At 60.7% G+C, this 16,758-nt stretch overlaps 1 protein-coding gene across 6 annotated transcripts in view; it reads left to right on the top strand.

The window, feature by feature from the left end:
* Positions 1 to 16,758, top strand: part of Slc12a7 (solute carrier family 12 member 7) — a 54,871-nt gene that overhangs the window by 30,625 nt on the left and 7,488 nt on the right. For 4 of the 6 annotated variants that reach the window (XM_063257916.1, XM_013140854.3, XM_063257917.1 and 1 more), the window contains exons 2-17: positions 2,491 to 2,585; positions 2,793 to 2,915; positions 4,857 to 5,003; positions 5,785 to 5,839; positions 6,795 to 6,925; positions 7,392 to 7,633; positions 8,104 to 8,321; positions 9,673 to 9,840; positions 10,714 to 10,812; positions 11,409 to 11,466; positions 11,928 to 12,102; positions 12,411 to 12,529; positions 12,801 to 12,899; positions 13,252 to 13,371; positions 14,216 to 14,320; positions 14,550 to 14,718. In XM_063257916.1, the coding sequence (XP_063113986.1) occupies positions 2,491 to 2,585; positions 2,793 to 2,915; positions 4,857 to 5,003; positions 5,785 to 5,839; positions 6,795 to 6,925; positions 7,392 to 7,633; positions 8,104 to 8,321; positions 9,673 to 9,840; positions 10,714 to 10,812; positions 11,409 to 11,466; positions 11,928 to 12,102; positions 12,411 to 12,529; positions 12,801 to 12,899; positions 13,252 to 13,371; positions 14,216 to 14,320; positions 14,550 to 14,718 (2,123 nt within the window). The remainder of the gene's footprint in view (positions 1 to 2,490; positions 2,586 to 2,792; positions 2,916 to 4,856; positions 5,004 to 5,784; positions 5,840 to 6,794; positions 6,926 to 7,391; positions 7,634 to 8,103; positions 8,322 to 9,672; positions 9,841 to 10,713; positions 10,813 to 11,408; positions 11,467 to 11,927; positions 12,103 to 12,410; positions 12,530 to 12,800; positions 12,900 to 13,251; positions 13,372 to 14,215; positions 14,321 to 14,549; positions 14,719 to 16,758) is intronic. The other 2 variants (XM_063257918.1, XM_063257919.1) reach the window with 2 other exon arrangements.

The following is a 16,758-nucleotide window of genomic DNA, read 5'->3' as shown; positions in this document are numbered from 1 at the left end:
TGTCCCGCTGTAACGCTGCATCTGGTCGCTGGGCTTTGCCTATACCTTGTGGTCTTCGTCTGCTGCAGGTGAGCCTTGGCCTTGGCTGGATGAGGGAGCCCACACATTCCCGACTGTTGTGGTTCAACCTTTGGATGAGAGACGCTGGGCAGGTGTGGGTTTCACAAGCAGCGCAGGTGCACATGTGTGTACGTGTATAGATGTGGGTTTGCAGACCGAGATGCCTCTAGCCTCTAGGCCCTTCTGTGAGTGAACAGCCCATGTTTCACTCCAGACTGTAGGACTAGCTTGGGCAAGCCATGTGCCAATGAGGCTGCAGGGTGCAAGGACCCTGCTCAGTGGGGCCAGGGAGGAATGGCAGTGTGTCTAGCCCCACACGGGGTATGGGGCCGAGCTCAGGGCCAGATAGTGCCCTCTGGGTCCCTGGTGCTGTCCTCACTGCCTGCCCCAACCTGAGGATGCTCGGCAGGGACCCCACAAACCACTGTGCCGCCTGCTGCTATGCAGCTGTGGTGTAGGGAGAGGGCCTGGAGAGCTAAGGATGCCTAAGCCATGAGGCAGCCCCTCCAGGGATCCTGTGGAGACTGCGAGGCCCCTTAGTGTGGGCTGTCCAGTAGGCCTGGGCCCTCATGGAGGTTTCCCCTCTACATGTTGTAGAACATGAACCAGTGCCACAGGCTTAGGTCTTGGGAGTGGCTCAGTGTCAAGTTCAGTGACCAGGGCCTGGCTCAGGCATGTCCTGAGCAGGGGTCCTGTGGGGGTCCTGGGATTCCGATGTTGTGGTGCCATTATTGTGGACTGCAACCTAACCAGTGGGAGTTAACCATAGTGCTGGCATGGGATTGGGGAACTTGAGACCCACGGCTGCTGTCAAGCAGAACCCAGTAGAGTAGCATGTGCCCCAGTCTGGGTGCCGAGTCACCTCACCACAGGGCTGTCTGGGGGGAGCTCCTGGTGTAAGGTCTTTGTGCTAGGGGATCAGGACTACGAAGTTTGGGACCCAAGAAGGGACTGATTGTGACTCTGTTGTTATCCTCCCTGTGGAGGCAGGGGTGCCTGACCACCTCTCCTTCCTGGGCCACCAACCTCAGAGCCCCAGGACTTGAGTTGCAGCAGGAGCCCCCTGTGGCTTGTGTGCCCATGTGGCCTACCATGTCTCCAGCACAGGGGACGCAGAGGTGCCTTGCCTGGCACCCACTGTCTTTGGGCAGGATGTGGTAACCCAGGAGTGGGCCCTGCCTCCAGGCCCCACTCAGATGAGTCCCTGGAGGCCCCTAAGGGTCCTGTCTAAGGGGCTGGGGCTGGGGTCCTGCTGGGCTTGAGGGTGTGATTTGGATCTAGCCCTGCATCTTTTTCTCCCAGGTCTGTCTGCTCCTGGCCTCTCCTGTCCCATTTCTGTCTCCTCCTGCTGCTGCTGCCACACTGCCTTGGTGGTTCTTGCCTTCCCAGGCTTGCACCTGCCTGTGTAAAGCTGGGGCAGAGTGCTCACGCCCATGTCCTAGCTTATGGCCCGAGGTGGAAATGCTGGGGCCCCTCAGGGTGCCTGCTGTGTGCAGCCAAGCCAGGACAGGGTTTGTGAAGTGGTCACTGGAGGACAGCTGTGCTCTGTGCCCCAGAGTTCCTACAGAGGTCACTATGTGTGTGCAAGTCCTATCTTGTGGGAAACCAAGGCAGAAAAGGCAGGCCAGGAAGCTGTCCCCTTGTGTTGTGTCCTGGGCTGGGCGACCCCTTGGGGGCCGAGGAGGGCACAGAGACCAGGGTCCCCACTCTACTGATCAGGTGTGGTTTAGTCCTGGCGTGGTGGTGTGTGTACTAGTGGTTAGGGTACTGACATGCTGGGCTGTAGTGTGGGGATCCAGCATAAGTTGCAAGGTCACCTTGGGCTGTGCAGCCATCCATGGAGGGTGGATAGAGTAAGTGACCTGTGCCTATAGGATCAGAGGTTAGAAGCCCAGGGATGCCCTGGGGACTGTGTCCCTCTGCCTTAGAACACCAGATGCTCATTTCTGTGACCACACATGGTACTCAGGACCTCGGCTAAAGGTACCAGCCTCACTCTCTGCTAGGTGTGCACCTGCCCTGTGGCCCTGCCTGCAGACAGAAGATGTGGACTAGAGCTGACTCTGCCCTATGTCTGCCTGTGGACAGAGAAGGATAGGGGACTTAGTGTGGCAGGAGCTGGCTCTGTGCTGGGCACATCAGTGGTCTTGTGTAAAAAGCAGCAAACTTTTCATCCTCTTAGATGCCCTAAACAGTTGGGGTATTCAGGGGCCAGAAGTTAGCTCTGGCCTGCAGGTGAGAATTGCACCTAGTCTAGGGCCCACAGTGATTTTTAAGGCTGCAGGCCCTCAACATCATGCAGGGCCACTGCGCAGCCCATTGGTGTGTATGGTGCACCCCACCTTGGGGATGTGGGGCAGCAGAGGGTGTCTTGGGCCTGCCCTGCCCACTGTGTCCTGCTTTCTTCTCTGATGCCACCCCTCTCTGCAGGAGATGGGACGCCCCGGGAGAGCAGCCCATTCATCGGCAGTGTGGACATGGAGCGAGACAGCTACTATGAGGGAAAGAACATGGCGCTCTTTGAGGTGATACCCTTTAGGCGGAGGTCCAGGCTGCCATGTGGGAGGCCCCTGGTGTGACCAGGCAGTGGGAGCTGGGCCCCCTTGCACTGCCTGGCCAGGGCTGCCCTCCCCACCTTCTCCAGGCCTCCTGGGGAGCCTTCTGTCCTTAGCCTGCCTCGTGGTGCCCAGGGCCCCCTCAGACTGCCCCATGACGGGTGCTGTCCCCAACAGGAGGAGATGGACAGCAACCCCATGGTGTCCTCCCTGCTGAACAAGCTGGCCACCTACACCAACCTGAGCCAGGGCGTGGTGGAGCACGAGGAAGATGAAGACAGCAGGCGGCGGGAAGCCAAGGTACTGTCCGGCCCTAGCTGGTCCCGTGCAGCCTCGGTTGCATGCGGGATTGCCCTGCCTTTGCCTGGGAGGCGCCATCCCCCTCAGGTCTCCGCAGATGCTAGGACGTGGCCTGGCTTCCGGCCAGGGGGACAAGGTTCCATCCTCAAGGGAGGGTGGCTGCAGGACTGGGCAGTGATGGGCCCGGGCAGTGCCAGAGACATGGGAGCAAGGCTGCTGCTCCCTGCACCCTCAGGTCACAGGCCCCACTCACCTGGCCCCAGGTCTCCCACCTTGTCCCCAGCAGGCAGCCGAGAGGGGGCGCTGCTGCCTGGTTTTCTTGTTTCTGGTTTTTGTTCAGTACTGGAAATTGAGCCCTTAGTCTTTGTACTGAGCTACATCCCAGCTCCTTGAAAATTTTTATCTTGAGACAGGGTCTCACAGAGTCTCTGAATTGCCTGGGCAGAGTCTGAATTTGTGATCCTCCTTCCTCAGCCTCCCACAGTACTGGGATCACAGGACTGTGCCCAGTTGCCTTTTTGAAAAACACCACCAGGGCCCCACTTTCTCTGAGGAGAGACCTGTGATGGGGGAGAGGCTCGAGGACACGAGAGGGCTGGGGAGCCGCCTTCCCCATGCACCCACTGCCCACCTCCCTCAGTAGTGTCCTTTGTCCGCAGTGGTTTTCCCCTCCTTCCTCGCACTGCACTTGCAGTGGACCGTACTTGGGCTCCCGAGGTGTGTGCCCGCTGGTGGGGGTCACGGAGCCCACACAGGGCACAGACGGGGACGGGGTGGGCAGTGGGGTACTGTGACCCACTTGGCTCTGGCTGCTGTTCTGGTACTGAGTGACAGAGGCTTCCTGGCCCAGTGTCTGATGCAGTGCCCCACCCCAGCCCTGTGGGACAGTGGGTGGAGCTCCAGGCGATGGGTGTCTCATTCGAGTGCATTTCCGCAGTTGTACCTGGCACAGGGCTGCCTCGAGGCCTGGAGGGTCTTTATCCCAGCCTTGCTCAGCGTCTGTCTGTCTGTTCCTCCATTCTGTGCTGAAGCAGATGCTGGGGAGACCCAGCCTGTGCTGAGGAACAAACAGTTCCCAGGGTTCTGGTAGGGACGTGCCCGGAAGCCAGCCCTAGCCTCGTCCTGACCGTCTGGCACCCACCCCAGGCAGCAGCCCTGGCCCCTGTGCTGCTTGGGGACCTGCTGTCCCAGACTGGATTGCAGACCGCTGCAGGACTCTTGGCAGGGCCCTGTGCCACAGACAGATGGAACTTGGTTGAGGGAATGGACTTGTCCCACTCGGGCTGTGTCTCCAGGGTGGAAAGATCAGGGACTGCCCCTTGTCCCCTCCTTGGCCAGGATGCTCCCTCAGGCCAGTGGGGTCAGAGGCTGAGCCCTGGTGAGCTGGGAGCCATGCGTGTGGCCAGAGGCTCCCAGCCAGGGACTTCCTGTCAGGTGGCCATGCCTCCTCTCTGGGGACCATGGTTTTCAGTCTCCAGCGGCCTGCAGGGTGCAGACCAAGGGGTAGAGGGGTTGCCACGCTGCTTCCCTGCTGGACATCACTGTTGCCTGTCATCGTGGTGCCATGAGTGGGGTGCCCAGGCCTGGCTGCCCTCACGCTGGGCCTTGGGCCTCAGCTGTGGAGCTCTGCATGCTTTCCAGCAAGGACTGGGTGTGGTTCCTGAGGAGCATTCCTGTCCTTCCATGTGGTGGTCAGTGTGTCCTCCTAGGGGGCTCTCAGCTGGGTCATAGGGGTCGGAGGCCACCTCCCGGCCTGCTCAGTGCTGGGCTGTGTGATGTCCCAGCCTTATTACACCATGCTTGAGGTGAGAGGAGGGTGAGCCAGAATCACCGCCCACATTTAGGCAAGGAAGGGGTCCGGGGAAGGCCTGGGTTGGGGCTGAGGGCCAGGCTACACGCTGTGTGCAGAGCCGGGCCCCTGGACACAGTACTCTCTTCCAGGCCCCGCGCATGGGCACCTTCATTGGTGTCTACCTGCCCTGCCTGCAGAACATCCTGGGTGTGATCCTCTTCCTGCGCCTGACGTGGATCGTAGGGGCAGCAGGTGTCCTGGAGTCCTTCCTCATCGTGTCCATGTGCTGCACCTGCGTGAGTGGCCGTGGCCACCTGTTCCCCCAGATCCCAAGGGTGGGGCATCCTCACCCATGGGGGCCTGGAGTCTACTACTCTGAGCCTTGGGATAACCCCACAGGTCTGGCCCACAGCGCCAGCATGCCAAGGGTCACAGGCTGCCCACTGGCCTGCTGGGGACTGGCCCACTGATATCCCATAGGGCATGCTGAGCTATTGCCAGGCCCTTCTGTGGGCCTCTTTCCAGCATGTCGGGACATATCCTCGGCCCTGTGGCCTGTGTCTGTCTTGGTGACGGGAGGTCTTCTCTCCATCTCCGGGTCCCCACCCTGCTGTCTCTGCCTTACTCTCACGAGAAGAACTAGCACACCTTCTTTACTTCCCACTCATCACCTGACTACCCACTGGGCGCCCTGTGACTGGCTGCAGGCCATGGTGCTGTCCATCTTGTCTGGTCACTTACAGTGGCTGCTGGCCCTTCCTGGTGTCATAGGCAGGCTGTCTTGAGGTGGTGGTAGCTGGAGACCAGGATCCATCCCTTGGGGGAGTGGGCATGAGAGGGGCTATGCACCTCAGTGCAGGGTGATAGCTCCCTGGGGATCACTAGGGAGTGGCCCCTGGGCAAAGTCAGCCTGCCAGGACCAGAGCCCCGAGTTGGGGTGTCCTGTGGACTGGGACCAGGGCACCATGGGCCTGGGTGTTCCCAGGGTGCCCACATTTTCTCACGCTGTCCCTCTGAGATTGGGAGCCAGGCTGGGGGCCCCAGGCACCTGCCCTCAGGGGCCCTCTGTCTTTGCAGACGTTGCTGACTGCCATCTCCATGAGTGCCATTGCCACCAACGGCGTGGTCCCAGGTGAGCTGCTGTCACCCACAGGTTAATTTAAATAAGTGCTTTTGCTACACTGAGCCCCACAGCTTGCAAAGCACGGGGAGGTGCAGTGTCACTGCACCAGCCTCGAGGCCATGGGTGGTCAGGCTGGGATTCCTGGTGGCCCTGGGCTCTGCAGTAGCTGTGGGCAGACTCCTTGTCTGCCTGCCTGTGTCCCCTGTACCCTGAGTGCTGTTCCCCCCCCCCCCCGACCAGGGCCCACAGCATTTTGGTCTTCACTCCCCTGAGCTGTGGGTTGATGTTAAACCCAGTCTTTCTGAGGCTCTTGATGAGGGGTGCGGTGGGGCCCACAGGGGCAGCGTGTGCCCTAGGGCCTTGTGTTATGTCTGTGGCAGCTGAGTGTGTGGCTGCAGCTGTGGGAGATGGCCCCCAGGAGGGCGCATGCAAAGTGGGTGCGGGCCCTGTAAACTGGCTGGACCCTCAGCGAGTTCTGTGCGTGTGCATCTCACTGGAAAGGTGAGGCCTACCGCGCTATTCGAATCAGGTTGTGGTCTCGCAGGTGCCTTAGCGGATAGCCTAGACTGGGCGCTGAGTCCCAGGACCCTGCTCTCTCGATGTGTGCTCCCTGATGCTGCTTGCAGGGCCGTGCTGGCTGCAGGCTCTGATTCCTTCCCTGGGCTCTGTTTCCCAAGATGGAAGGACACAACCACCGTCCCCAGACAGTCTGGCCCTGCTCTGCCTCTGTGTGAGAATTGTGAGCAGAGCCGGCTGTTAGGGCTGGCTCTGGGCTGTGGCCTGGCTTTGTGCCTATGTGCTTGAGGACTGCCTGCTGGACACCCCTCCCTGGGAAATGAGGCCAGGGTCACAAAAGCCCCTGGTACCCGCCACATAGTGCTCAGTGGGTTATGGCCCCCCCAGCTCTGCGGCTCTGTGAATATACCAGCCCTCCTAACCTGTGTCTTTCCCATGTCCCTTGCAGCTGGCGGCTCCTACTACATGATATCTCGGTCGCTGGGGCCTGAGTTTGGGGGCGCTGTCGGCCTCTGCTTCTACCTCGGCACGACATTCGCTGGGGCCATGTACATCCTTGGGACCATCGAAATCTTCCTGGTGAGCGTCCTCTGGTAGCTCATCTCTCCCAGCGCTCTGCCCACAGGCTGCCCCCAGGTGCCCTGCATCCCCACCCTGCCCTGTCCAGGCTCCAGCTACACCCTGTTCCCAAAGCCTTAGCCCCCACTTCTGAGGCCTGTGGCACATTCCTCACTGGTCTGTGCCATCTGGGAGGGCCAGAGGCAATGGGCTGTTGAGAGAGACAGAGACTGAGAGGTAAAAGGCAGAGAGACAAAGATGGAGACTGCTGCCCAGTAGGCCCCCTCTGCTCCCTCGCACTGGTCACAGCTGGGCTGCAGTGTGGCAGGCAGGACTGGACTGCGAGGCAGTTGGGGTGTGGGACCCTTGTCTGCATGAGGAGGTCTTCATGTTCCTTGCTTTGGGGGCGTCAGATTGCCAGGAGGGCTGGGACTCAGGGGCCCAGAGTCTGGGAAGCTGGCCCTCCTGACCCACCCCGGTCCTACAGACCTACATCTCCCCAGGAGCGGCCCTGTTTCATGCAGAGGGGGCGGGTGGCGAGGCAGCCGCCATGCTGCACAACATGCGGGTGTATGGCACCTGCACGCTGGCCCTCATGGCTGTGGTGGTCTTCGTGGGCGTCAAGTATGTCAACAAGCTGGCCCTGGTCTTCCTGGCTTGTGTGGTGCTGTCCATCCTGGCCATCTATGCTGGTGTTATCAAGACTGCCTTTGACCCGCCCGACATTCCGTGAGTCTGCCCTCGGGCCTGGCCTGTCCCTGATCCTGGCCCTGGCTCTGGCCCTGCCCCTACTGGTGGGCCTGCTCATGCTTCTGCTTCTGGCCTGCCCTTGCCGTGCACCTTCCCCGCTCCTGGCACTGGCCTCGGCCGCCCCTGCCTCTGCCCCTGTCCTCCCCTTCCCAGTTAGTTGAGAAGGGAGTGGCTGGGTCACAGCCAGCGTGTGAGGTGGGGCAGGACAGGACCTGGGCCCCAGCTGGGCTGGGGTGGCGTGGGGCTGGGGTCAGGGTGCCTGAGGCTGAAGGTGGAGGTGTGCCTCCTCCTTCACAGAGACGCCGGTGAAGGCTGGGCAGCCTGGAAGGACCAGCCACCTCAGCCCACGGTGGCTCGGGCTGGGTCATGCTGCTCCTGCATCAGCTCTGTGCATCAGACACTAGGGACCCTGAAGCAGTGGGGAAGCTGAGTGTACCTGCCCACCACAGGGTCTGTCTCCTGGGGAACCGCACACTGGCAAAGCACAGCTTCGACACTTGTGCCAAGGTTCACGTGGTCAACAATGGCTCAGCAATAGTGACCACTGCGCTCTGGGGCCTCTTCTGCAATGGCTCCAGCTCCAGCGCCACCTGTGACCAGTATTTCATGCAGAACAACGTCACTGAGATCCAGGGCATCCCCGGCGTGGCCAGCGGCGTTTTCCTGGGTGAGCCCCAAAGCGAGATCCCAGTCCCTCCTGCCCGACTGTGTCCCTGGCTTCTGCCTGGCCAGACCTGCAGCTGGCCGCCCTCCCCAGCCACCTGGCTGTCCCCCGCGCCCATGGCCAACCAGACCCACGCGTGGGTCTCAGAGCCAGAGTTCATTTCATGGAGCGCAGAACAGTGTCAAGAGAGTAGCTGGGTGTGGGCCCTGCTCTGTGAGGGACCCGTCCCCCCACTCCTCTTGATAAAGGGTCAGATGTCACTGCCAGCCTGCTGGACGTCAGACTGCAGTGAATTCCAAGATCAACAAGGGCTAGGGCGGTTGGCTGGGGAGCAAGAAGAGCTGCTGAGAGATAGGCAGGTTGTCAATGATCTCACTTCTCTGAGAAAGTTTTATAGAGCAAAATTAGGAGGTGGTGTAACCTGGGTCAAATCTGTAGTCAGCCAGTGAGTTCAGGTGTAGCTGTCTGGCCAATACTGACCTGGTTATTGCAAAGGCACCTGGCTGATCGGTCTTCTTTCCAGTGTTAGGCTTAGTCTTGGTGGGTGCAGGTGGCCTGCCTCAATGAAATAGATAATAGTTTACATGAGAATCTCACAAGGGTGGTACCAGGAATCTCTGATCCCCTAGGGAAGCATGTAAATCTGACTGTTGAGGCTTTTAATCTTTAGTTGGTCCCCAACCACAGTCACACTCCTTCCTGCCCTTGGCACTGACTCCCTCTAGGGTGTTTTTGCCTAACCCAGCCATCTGTCGTACCCACACCCGGAGACAGGCCTGTCTCTGAGGGACAGATAAGATAGTCACAAAGCAGCTCTGGTCCCCGGTTGCATCTTGGGGTCAGGTTCGTGTGTGGGACCTTGCTGGGCACCCAAGTGCTTGCCCAGGCTGGGTGACAGGGAAGACCATCCTGCGCCTCCCACGAGGTCCTGACCCATGAGCCCAGCCCTGTAGGAGACCCTACAAAGTCATGCAGATACTGGGGTCTAGAACAGAGGGGTGCCAATGGATGCTGGGCAGTGAGGCATGTTGTGGCCTGTGAGGACGCCCAGCCATCCACAGACAACGAGGGCTGTGCTGCCCTTGCTCGGCCACCTGCCCTGACAGCATTGGGGTTGGCACTGGTGCCTTTGTGAAGCGCTGATGCCCAGGGCTGTTTCAGGGCTGTGGGGTGCCAGGCCCCCCACGGGGCCTTGCATAGCAGGGGTGGGTGTCGTTTGGGTTTGGCAAGGACAGCTTGCAGTCAAGGAGGACGCTGTGGACTGTTCGACCTCTGAGTGTCTCTGAGCCACCCAACTCCAGGGAGCCTGGACAGAAGGTTCCAGAATCCGCCAGTGAGCAGCCTGTTTCCTCAGCAAACCTATGGAGCACGTACTCAGACAAGGGCGCCTTCGTGGAGAAGGAGGGCGTGCTTGCAGTGCCCGTGCCCGACGAGAGCCGTGCCAGTGGGCTGCCCTACGTGCTGACTGACATCACGACCTACTTCACCCTGCTGGTTGGCATCTACTTCCCCTCTGTCACTGGTGAGCCCTCCCGTCGCTGTTCTCAGCCGCACTTCCCGCTTTGCTGTTGCTGTCTCTGTGCTTTTCTCTGTGTCTGTGTGTCTCTGCTTCTCCCTGTCTGTCTCCATCTGTGTTCCTGTCCTTCCCTAACTGCTCCTTGGGGTCACGGTCTCTATCACTGCTTCTGGCTGTCTCTCGTCTCTTCCTGCCTTTCTGTCTCTGCCTCCCTGTTTCTCTTCCATCTCTCTGTCTTGCTGATGTTTCTGTCTCTCTCTGTATCTCTCTGAGCGAATCCCCCTGGGAATTGCCAGGCTAGCTCTGGCGATGGCACCCAGGAGGGGCCTGCATGCACCCAAGGCCCTGATCCCCTGCCATCCTCTGCTACGGTTGGAGACTCCAACTGGACCTACTCACTGCTGGCTTCTCTGTCCTCTGGCTGGAGTTGCCCTGCACTGTGTGAGCTCTGTGCAACGACTCTTCCTGTGGACCAGAGCAGGAGGGTCTGGACCTCGAGGCATCCTTTAGGCTGGCTGGGCCACAAGGCATCAGCCCATGGCTCCATCCTGGGATTTCTGGCCATGGCCTTGCGCTTCACTGAGGTCTCAAGGCTGCAGTGCAGTGGGAGAGGCGCTTCTGAGGTGCTGCTGGTTCCACGGTGGTGGGGACTGGCTGGGCTGGGCCTTGTCCTTGCTGCCTGAAGGGGTCACCGTGGCTCCGGCCTCACCATGACCTGGGGACACCTGGCTGGGGTCTGGGCTTCGTTCTCTGTTTTGTGGAGGTCAGTGGCCTGAAGACACAGGGTCCCCAGAGGCCACCATCCTGCCCCTACTGGTGGTTATGGTGCCACCCTTTCTGATGCCTTGCTGGGTCTTCGCCTGTCCGTGTTTCCCACAGGTATCATGGCAGGGTCCAACCGCTCCGGGGACCTCAAAGATGCACAGAAGTCTATCCCCACGGGGACCATCCTGGCCATCGTGACCACGTCTCTCATTTGTATCCTTGCCAGACTATCAGGTGGAGGCATTGGTGTCTGGCCTCCTGCACCCCTCTGCTCCCATGCAGAGCTGTCTAGGGGCTGCAGCCGAGGTCTTGGCCACAACCCTATGCTCTGGAGCTGGGCTGCCCAGCACATGCAGGCCAGTCATCCTTGACACTTGGACCCCACTTCCCTCACACTTGGTCATGTAACTTCACGTGCAGCCTGGGGGCGTGGCCACGTTGTCACATGGACACTCAGTGATAAGCATAGACACTGCCATGCTCGGTGGGACTGCAGGTCTCTGCCATCCACGAGCCCTGCCTTTCTGCTGAGCTGTATGTCTCTGCAGTGGTCTCGTGTGGCCAGGCACATCCTGCCCACCCAGAGTCCCATGTGAGGCAACTGGATGGAGCTGTGAGAAGGGCCCTGTGGCCCTGGGGACTGGGACAGGCAGCAGGGTCAGGGCGTGGGGTGGCATTGAAGGTGGCACCGCCCGGGATGAGTGGGCATAGGGTCAGTCCAGGCCTGCTGGCCGATGGCCCCAAGCCCACCATGTGCACTGCAGTCTCCCACTGCAGCCTGGTTGGTCACTCCTTGATCCAAGCCCCAGATCTCTCCTGCATCGTGCTCTTTGGGGCCTGCATTGAAGGTGTTGTCTTACGAGATAAGTATGTTGGCCTTTGGTCTTTGAGGGGAAATTCTGGCAGGACTCAAATTCTGCCTGCCCTGAGGCAGAGGCCCTCTGTCTGGTTGGGCTGCCCTGGAGGCCCCAGACTGCCCAGCAGGCGCCTGCTTGCTGGGCCTGGGGTGGGGCCTTGGATCACGGACTGACAGTGAATCAGGGTGGAGCCTGGTGGAATGCCGTCCACCAGGGCTTGGTCTCAGTTACCCTGCTGAGGGAAGCCATGTAGTCAGTAGACCATGGCAGGCCAGGTCTCCCAGGTGACCATGGCAACTCAGGGAGCTGGGGCTGCTTCCGAGAGTCTCTGGAGCGTTCTGGCACACTGGGTGGACCTGAAGGATACCAGCCGGGTACTTTTCATTGAGGAGCTGACCCCACCTGGAACTCCCCTCCAGGAGACAGCTTGTTTCCTGGAAGCTGCGCTGACTGCCTGCCCTGCCCCCACAGGTTTGGAGAGGCCTTGCAGGGAAACCTAGTCATTGGCATGCTGGCCTGGCCATCCCCTTGGGTCATCGTCATTGGCTCCTTCTTCTCCACCTGTGGTGCTGGCCTGCAGAGCCTGACAGGAGCACCCCGCCTGTTGCAGGCCATAGCCCGTGACGGCATCGTCCCCTTCCTGCAGGTGCGTCCTCGCCTGGCCTCCGTGGCCACCATTGCCCTTTGTGGGCCTGGGAAGTCGGGGTCGAGTGGGAGGTTGTGAGAGGCCTCTTCCTGGGTGTGGCTTTCAGAGTGGCGATGGACACGTCTGTCTGCCTGGCCCATGGATCCTGTGGCCTGGGCAGTCTCACCATTGGCAGGGACAGCCTGGGTGTCATGGGACAAGGCTCCCTGGAGACTCTGGGTGTGGGTAAGCCAGGCTCCTGGGATAGTCCGGTGACATGTTAGGTCAGGACTGCTTATTTTCCTCGACCACCCCCCCCATGCCCACAGGTATTTGGCCACGGAAAATCCAATGGGGAGCCCACATGGGCCCTGCTGCTCACGGCCTTCATCTGTGAGACCGGCATCCTCATTGCCTCACTGGACAGTGTGGCTCCCATCCTGTCCATGTGAGTGGCCGATGTCCCTTTGTGTGCCGAGCACCCTCAGCCTGGGAGACAGTGATGAGCAACCGGTGGATGCACAAGTGTTGGGGGGGTGGGCCTCCAGGCTGGAGTGGGCAGCGATGCGGGGATGTGGCTCACTGTACGCAGCATGTGGCCCAGGGTTGCAGGGAATGGCCTGTGTCCACGTGGACTGCAGGTCTCCAGGAGATGGGAGCCGGACACAGGCAGTGCAGCCAGTGCGACTGACAGTCTGTGACCCCCTTGTCCCGCCCAGGTTTTTCCTCATGTGCTATCTGTTTGTGAACCTGGCCTGCGCTGTGCAGACCCTGCTGCGCACGCCCAACTGGCGCCCTCGCTTCAAGTTCTACCACTGGTACGGTGGATCCAGTCGTGCCCCCTGGTCCCTCAGGACTCCTGGTCCCACACGGTGCCAGAGCCCCCACCTTGTGGCCAGCCTGGGCCTTCTCACCCTGAGCATAGGGGTTGGGGGGTGGGCTGCCTGAGAGGGCTTTGGGCGCCCAGCCCTGGGGACAGGAAGGCCACCTCGTGTCCTGAGGGGCCAAAATACTGCAGGAGGGCGTGGGCGATGGTGTCATCTTAGAGCCAGAGCCAGGCCCTGTGTCAGCTCCAGGAGGCTTGGGTCAGCTGATGGCTGTACATGGGAACGGTGTTTGCGGTCGGGGATGGTGGCGTGTGAGGTCCCAGCCTGAGCCGTGTGTCCACAGGACGCTGTCCTTCCTGGGCATGAGCCTGTGCCTGGCCCTGATGTTCATCTGCTCCTGGTACTACGCACTCTTTGCCATGCTCATTGCTGGCTGCATCTACAAGTACATCGAGTACCGCGGGTGAGCAGCACCCTGGGGCAGCCAGGACCAGATTTGGGGTGCTCTGCAGCAGGGGGCAGGGACACGGAACCTGGCCGAGGCTTGGACAGGCAGAGCCCCTTCCGGCCTGGAGCTTGCTGCTGTCGGCAGCCCTGGGTGGCAGGGCACCGGGTGGTTGGTGTTTGTACCGCACAGGCTGTGTCTTGCTGGTGTGTCCTTGTCCACGCCTGCACTTGTTCTTGTGTCCTAAGTGGCTGAGACCCTGTCCACCCTCATGAGACTTCCTGTGCACATCACTGCCAGGTCTCCCTGCCCAGGTTGGCCACACAGCACAGCCAGGGTGGGGTAGTGTGTGTGGCAAGCTTCCTGCTTCCTCAAAGCGCAGGTCTGCAAAACACGCAGCCAGTGACCATGCACCACTGCTGCGTCTCAGAGCCATGACCTCTAACACTGCTCTCTGTCATTTGTGGCCTCCTAGTCCCCCGTGGCCGGCCTGGCCCTGGCTCTGCCCCGGGACTGGCATGACATGGCATGGACCCCCCATTCTCTGAACTGAGGGGCTGCCTGTGGCCCCATCTTGTCGACCCACTGCAGAGCTGACTGACTCAGGCTGGGGCCCCCTCCACCCTGCCCCGGCTTTCCCCCTGGACTGGCCTGCTTGACTCCTCCATTGGCAAGTCCAGGGCAGGGGCTGGGGAGGTGGCTGTCCCTGCTGGAAGACCAGTTGCCTGGCCCACTGTGCCAAAGCCTGGGCTCTGTGCTGCCTCTGCTTCCCATTCCTCCCAGACCCACCCTGTGTGCCATCCTGCCTGCTGGTGAGCCCCTCCAGGCTGTTGTACATGAAGACCTCCCTCTGTCCTCACAGGGCTGAGAAGGAGTGGGGTGATGGCATCAGGGGCCTGTCGCTGAATGCCGCCCGTTATGCCCTACTGCGTGTGGAGCACGGGCCTCCCCACACTAAGAACTGGAGGTGAGCCATTGCTGTGGGTGTCCAAAGCCTGCCCAGCAGGCAGTAGGCAGAAACTGGACCAGCAGGTGTCCCCACTGGAGACAAGAGTGTCCTCCACATGGAGCGCTGGCCTGTGGCTGGCCCACAGCATGGCTGCCAGGGACCCCAGGGTGAGAGCGGGTGCCTGTCCTCCTTCTCCTGCCTTCCTGCTTCCGTCCCGTTGCCTCTCCAGCCCCTGCCCTGTCCTCAGGCCCCAGGTGCTGGTGATGCTGAACCTGGATGCAGAGCAGGCCGTGAAGCATCCACGCCTGCTGTCCTTCACCTCACAGCTAAAGGCCGGCAAGGGCTTGACCATTGTGGGCTCTGTGCTGGAGGGCACCTTTCTGGACAAGCACGCCGAGGCACAGCGGGCTGAGGAGGTATGCGTGGAGGGCCCATGCATGGGGCTGCGGCAGCCAGTGGGCTCGGACCCAATGAAACCCAGCATCGTGGCCTGGCTGGAAGGGCCGTGGCCACCTTTAGGTGGAAAAGCTGGCCCTTACTGTGTGCTGGGTCTGGCGTTTGCTCCTGGAGATGCTGACCCCAGCCATGGTCTCGGGTCACAGCTGGCGTCCCTGCAACACTAGGGTCCCAAACAAGGTCTCTTTGTTTCTGCCACTGGTAGTGGGAATTCCAGACCTAAGTAGGGCCAACGCTGCCCCCATGGCTACCCCAGCCTGTGTTGTCCTCGTGGAGCTGCATGCTATCATCTGATCATCATCCGTCACCAGCAGCCTTTGCAGGGCTCTGTCGAGCTGGGGCCTGCTCCTTCCCAGCAGGTGTCCTTGCTGGCCTGTGAGGTGTCCTGGGTGGATCTCTGTCACTCTGGGTCTTTGAAACCAGGTTAGTTATGTGGAGGCAGAGTGGTGGCGGACAGCCGTGGCCTTCAGTGATCTCAGCCTGAGCCGTGGCCCTGCATTGCAGGACGATGGTATCACCAGTCAGTCTCTTCCGGTCCCCAGGGGCCAGTGCATTTGGGCGGCAGGGGGCCAGGACTCTCTTCTTCCCCTCTTGGAGAGAAGTGGGTCTCAGCCTGGTCCCTGTGGCTGCTTCATGGCCATGTGCCGTGGTCCTCCTGCGCCCCTAATGTCCGGGTCCGACCTGCCCCAGGGAGCCTTTCCTCAGTGGCGCCCCTGTTTTGAGTGCCATGTTCTTCACATACCCTACCCCATGGGGTTACCTGGGGGAGCCCGGAAGTGGGGTGGCCCTGTGTGTTGCTCAGCTCCTTGGGGCCTGGGCAGTTCTGGTGCTGAGCTGTGGTACTGGAGAGTGCCGGCAACAGGCTTCTGACCCAATCCACCGCCACTGAGAGGCCAGGGGCGCCGTGTGTCACCTGGGATCAGCCTGGCTGAGCTAAGGACAACCCTGGGGCCATGGGCCAGGTGCACGCGCTACTGAGCCACGCAACCTAGAACACCCTCTGCCCAGGTGCTTAGGGTCTGGTGTGGAGCCGCTGGACAGAATTGCGGACCTCTTCAGCAGGGCCACCGGCACACGCTCGGCCCTTTGACTGCAGGGTTCACACTGTGGTGTCTGTCAAGCCAGGTTCCAGCCTGGTAGGAGATTAGAGAGCAGATCCTGGTGGGGCCCCTGCTCCTCCGAAGAAGCCCCATACCCCCCACCTCTCCTCCAGGCCCAGGGCAGCTACGTCCCCAGGACCCCTCCTCTTGCTGGCTGGACCCTCAGCAGCCAGGTGTCCCTACTGTGGCCGTTCCTGAGTTCAGTTTATTCCTTTGTTCATTCCTGCCCTGCCTCCCTGCTGGCTGCTCCCTGGTGTGGCTGGCGGCAGCTTCCAGGGATGTGGGCGCAAACTGAGCCTGACTTCAGGTGTCATCGTGGTGGGTGGGCAGGGCTGCTGACACCACGCAGGGCAGGGGTATGGGGGTGGCAGCAGAAGCCCTGGGGGGCACCACAAATGCAGGGGTGACTGTTGCTGAGGTCCTGATGTGCAGAAGTAGGGGTTGGGGCCGCACCCGGGACTACACCTCCTCCCCAACTCAGGGCCAGGTGTCCACGCTTGGTCCTGTCACACCTATAGGACCTCTTCCAGGAGGGCTCTGCCCGCCTTAGGTGGAAGCCCACACTGTCCAGCTCCCCGCGGAAGCCAGCTGCTCAGGGCGGCTGCTTTGCTTCTGTGTACTTCATCATTCCCGAGTTTCTGGTAGTGGTTACGCACGGTCACTTCACTCTAGGAAGTCTGTACCCACGCGAGGCCTACATTTCGGTTCCCCTCCCTCAGCCTCTCCTCCTCCTCCTCCTCCACAAAGCTTTGTTTCCATTTTCCCTTTTCTCATTCTTCCCTTCCTTTCTTTCGCCCTTCCCCCTCCCCAGTTTCACTTTTCTTTTGAACAATTTCTTCCCCCTTCACAATATCCATTGTACATTTTGGTCCTTATTTACATTTTCAGATTTTTACCAAA

Source organism: Cavia porcellus, unplaced genomic scaffold (genome assembly GCF_034190915.1).
Source record: "Cavia porcellus strain 051 isolate PalLab524CR breed Dunkin Hartley unplaced genomic scaffold, mCavPor4.1 scaffold_11, whole genome shotgun sequence".
In the NCBI taxonomy this organism is placed as follows: Eukaryota; Metazoa; Chordata; class Mammalia; order Rodentia; family Caviidae; genus Cavia; species Cavia porcellus.
This window is presented reverse-complemented; position numbering and strand designations above follow the sequence as displayed.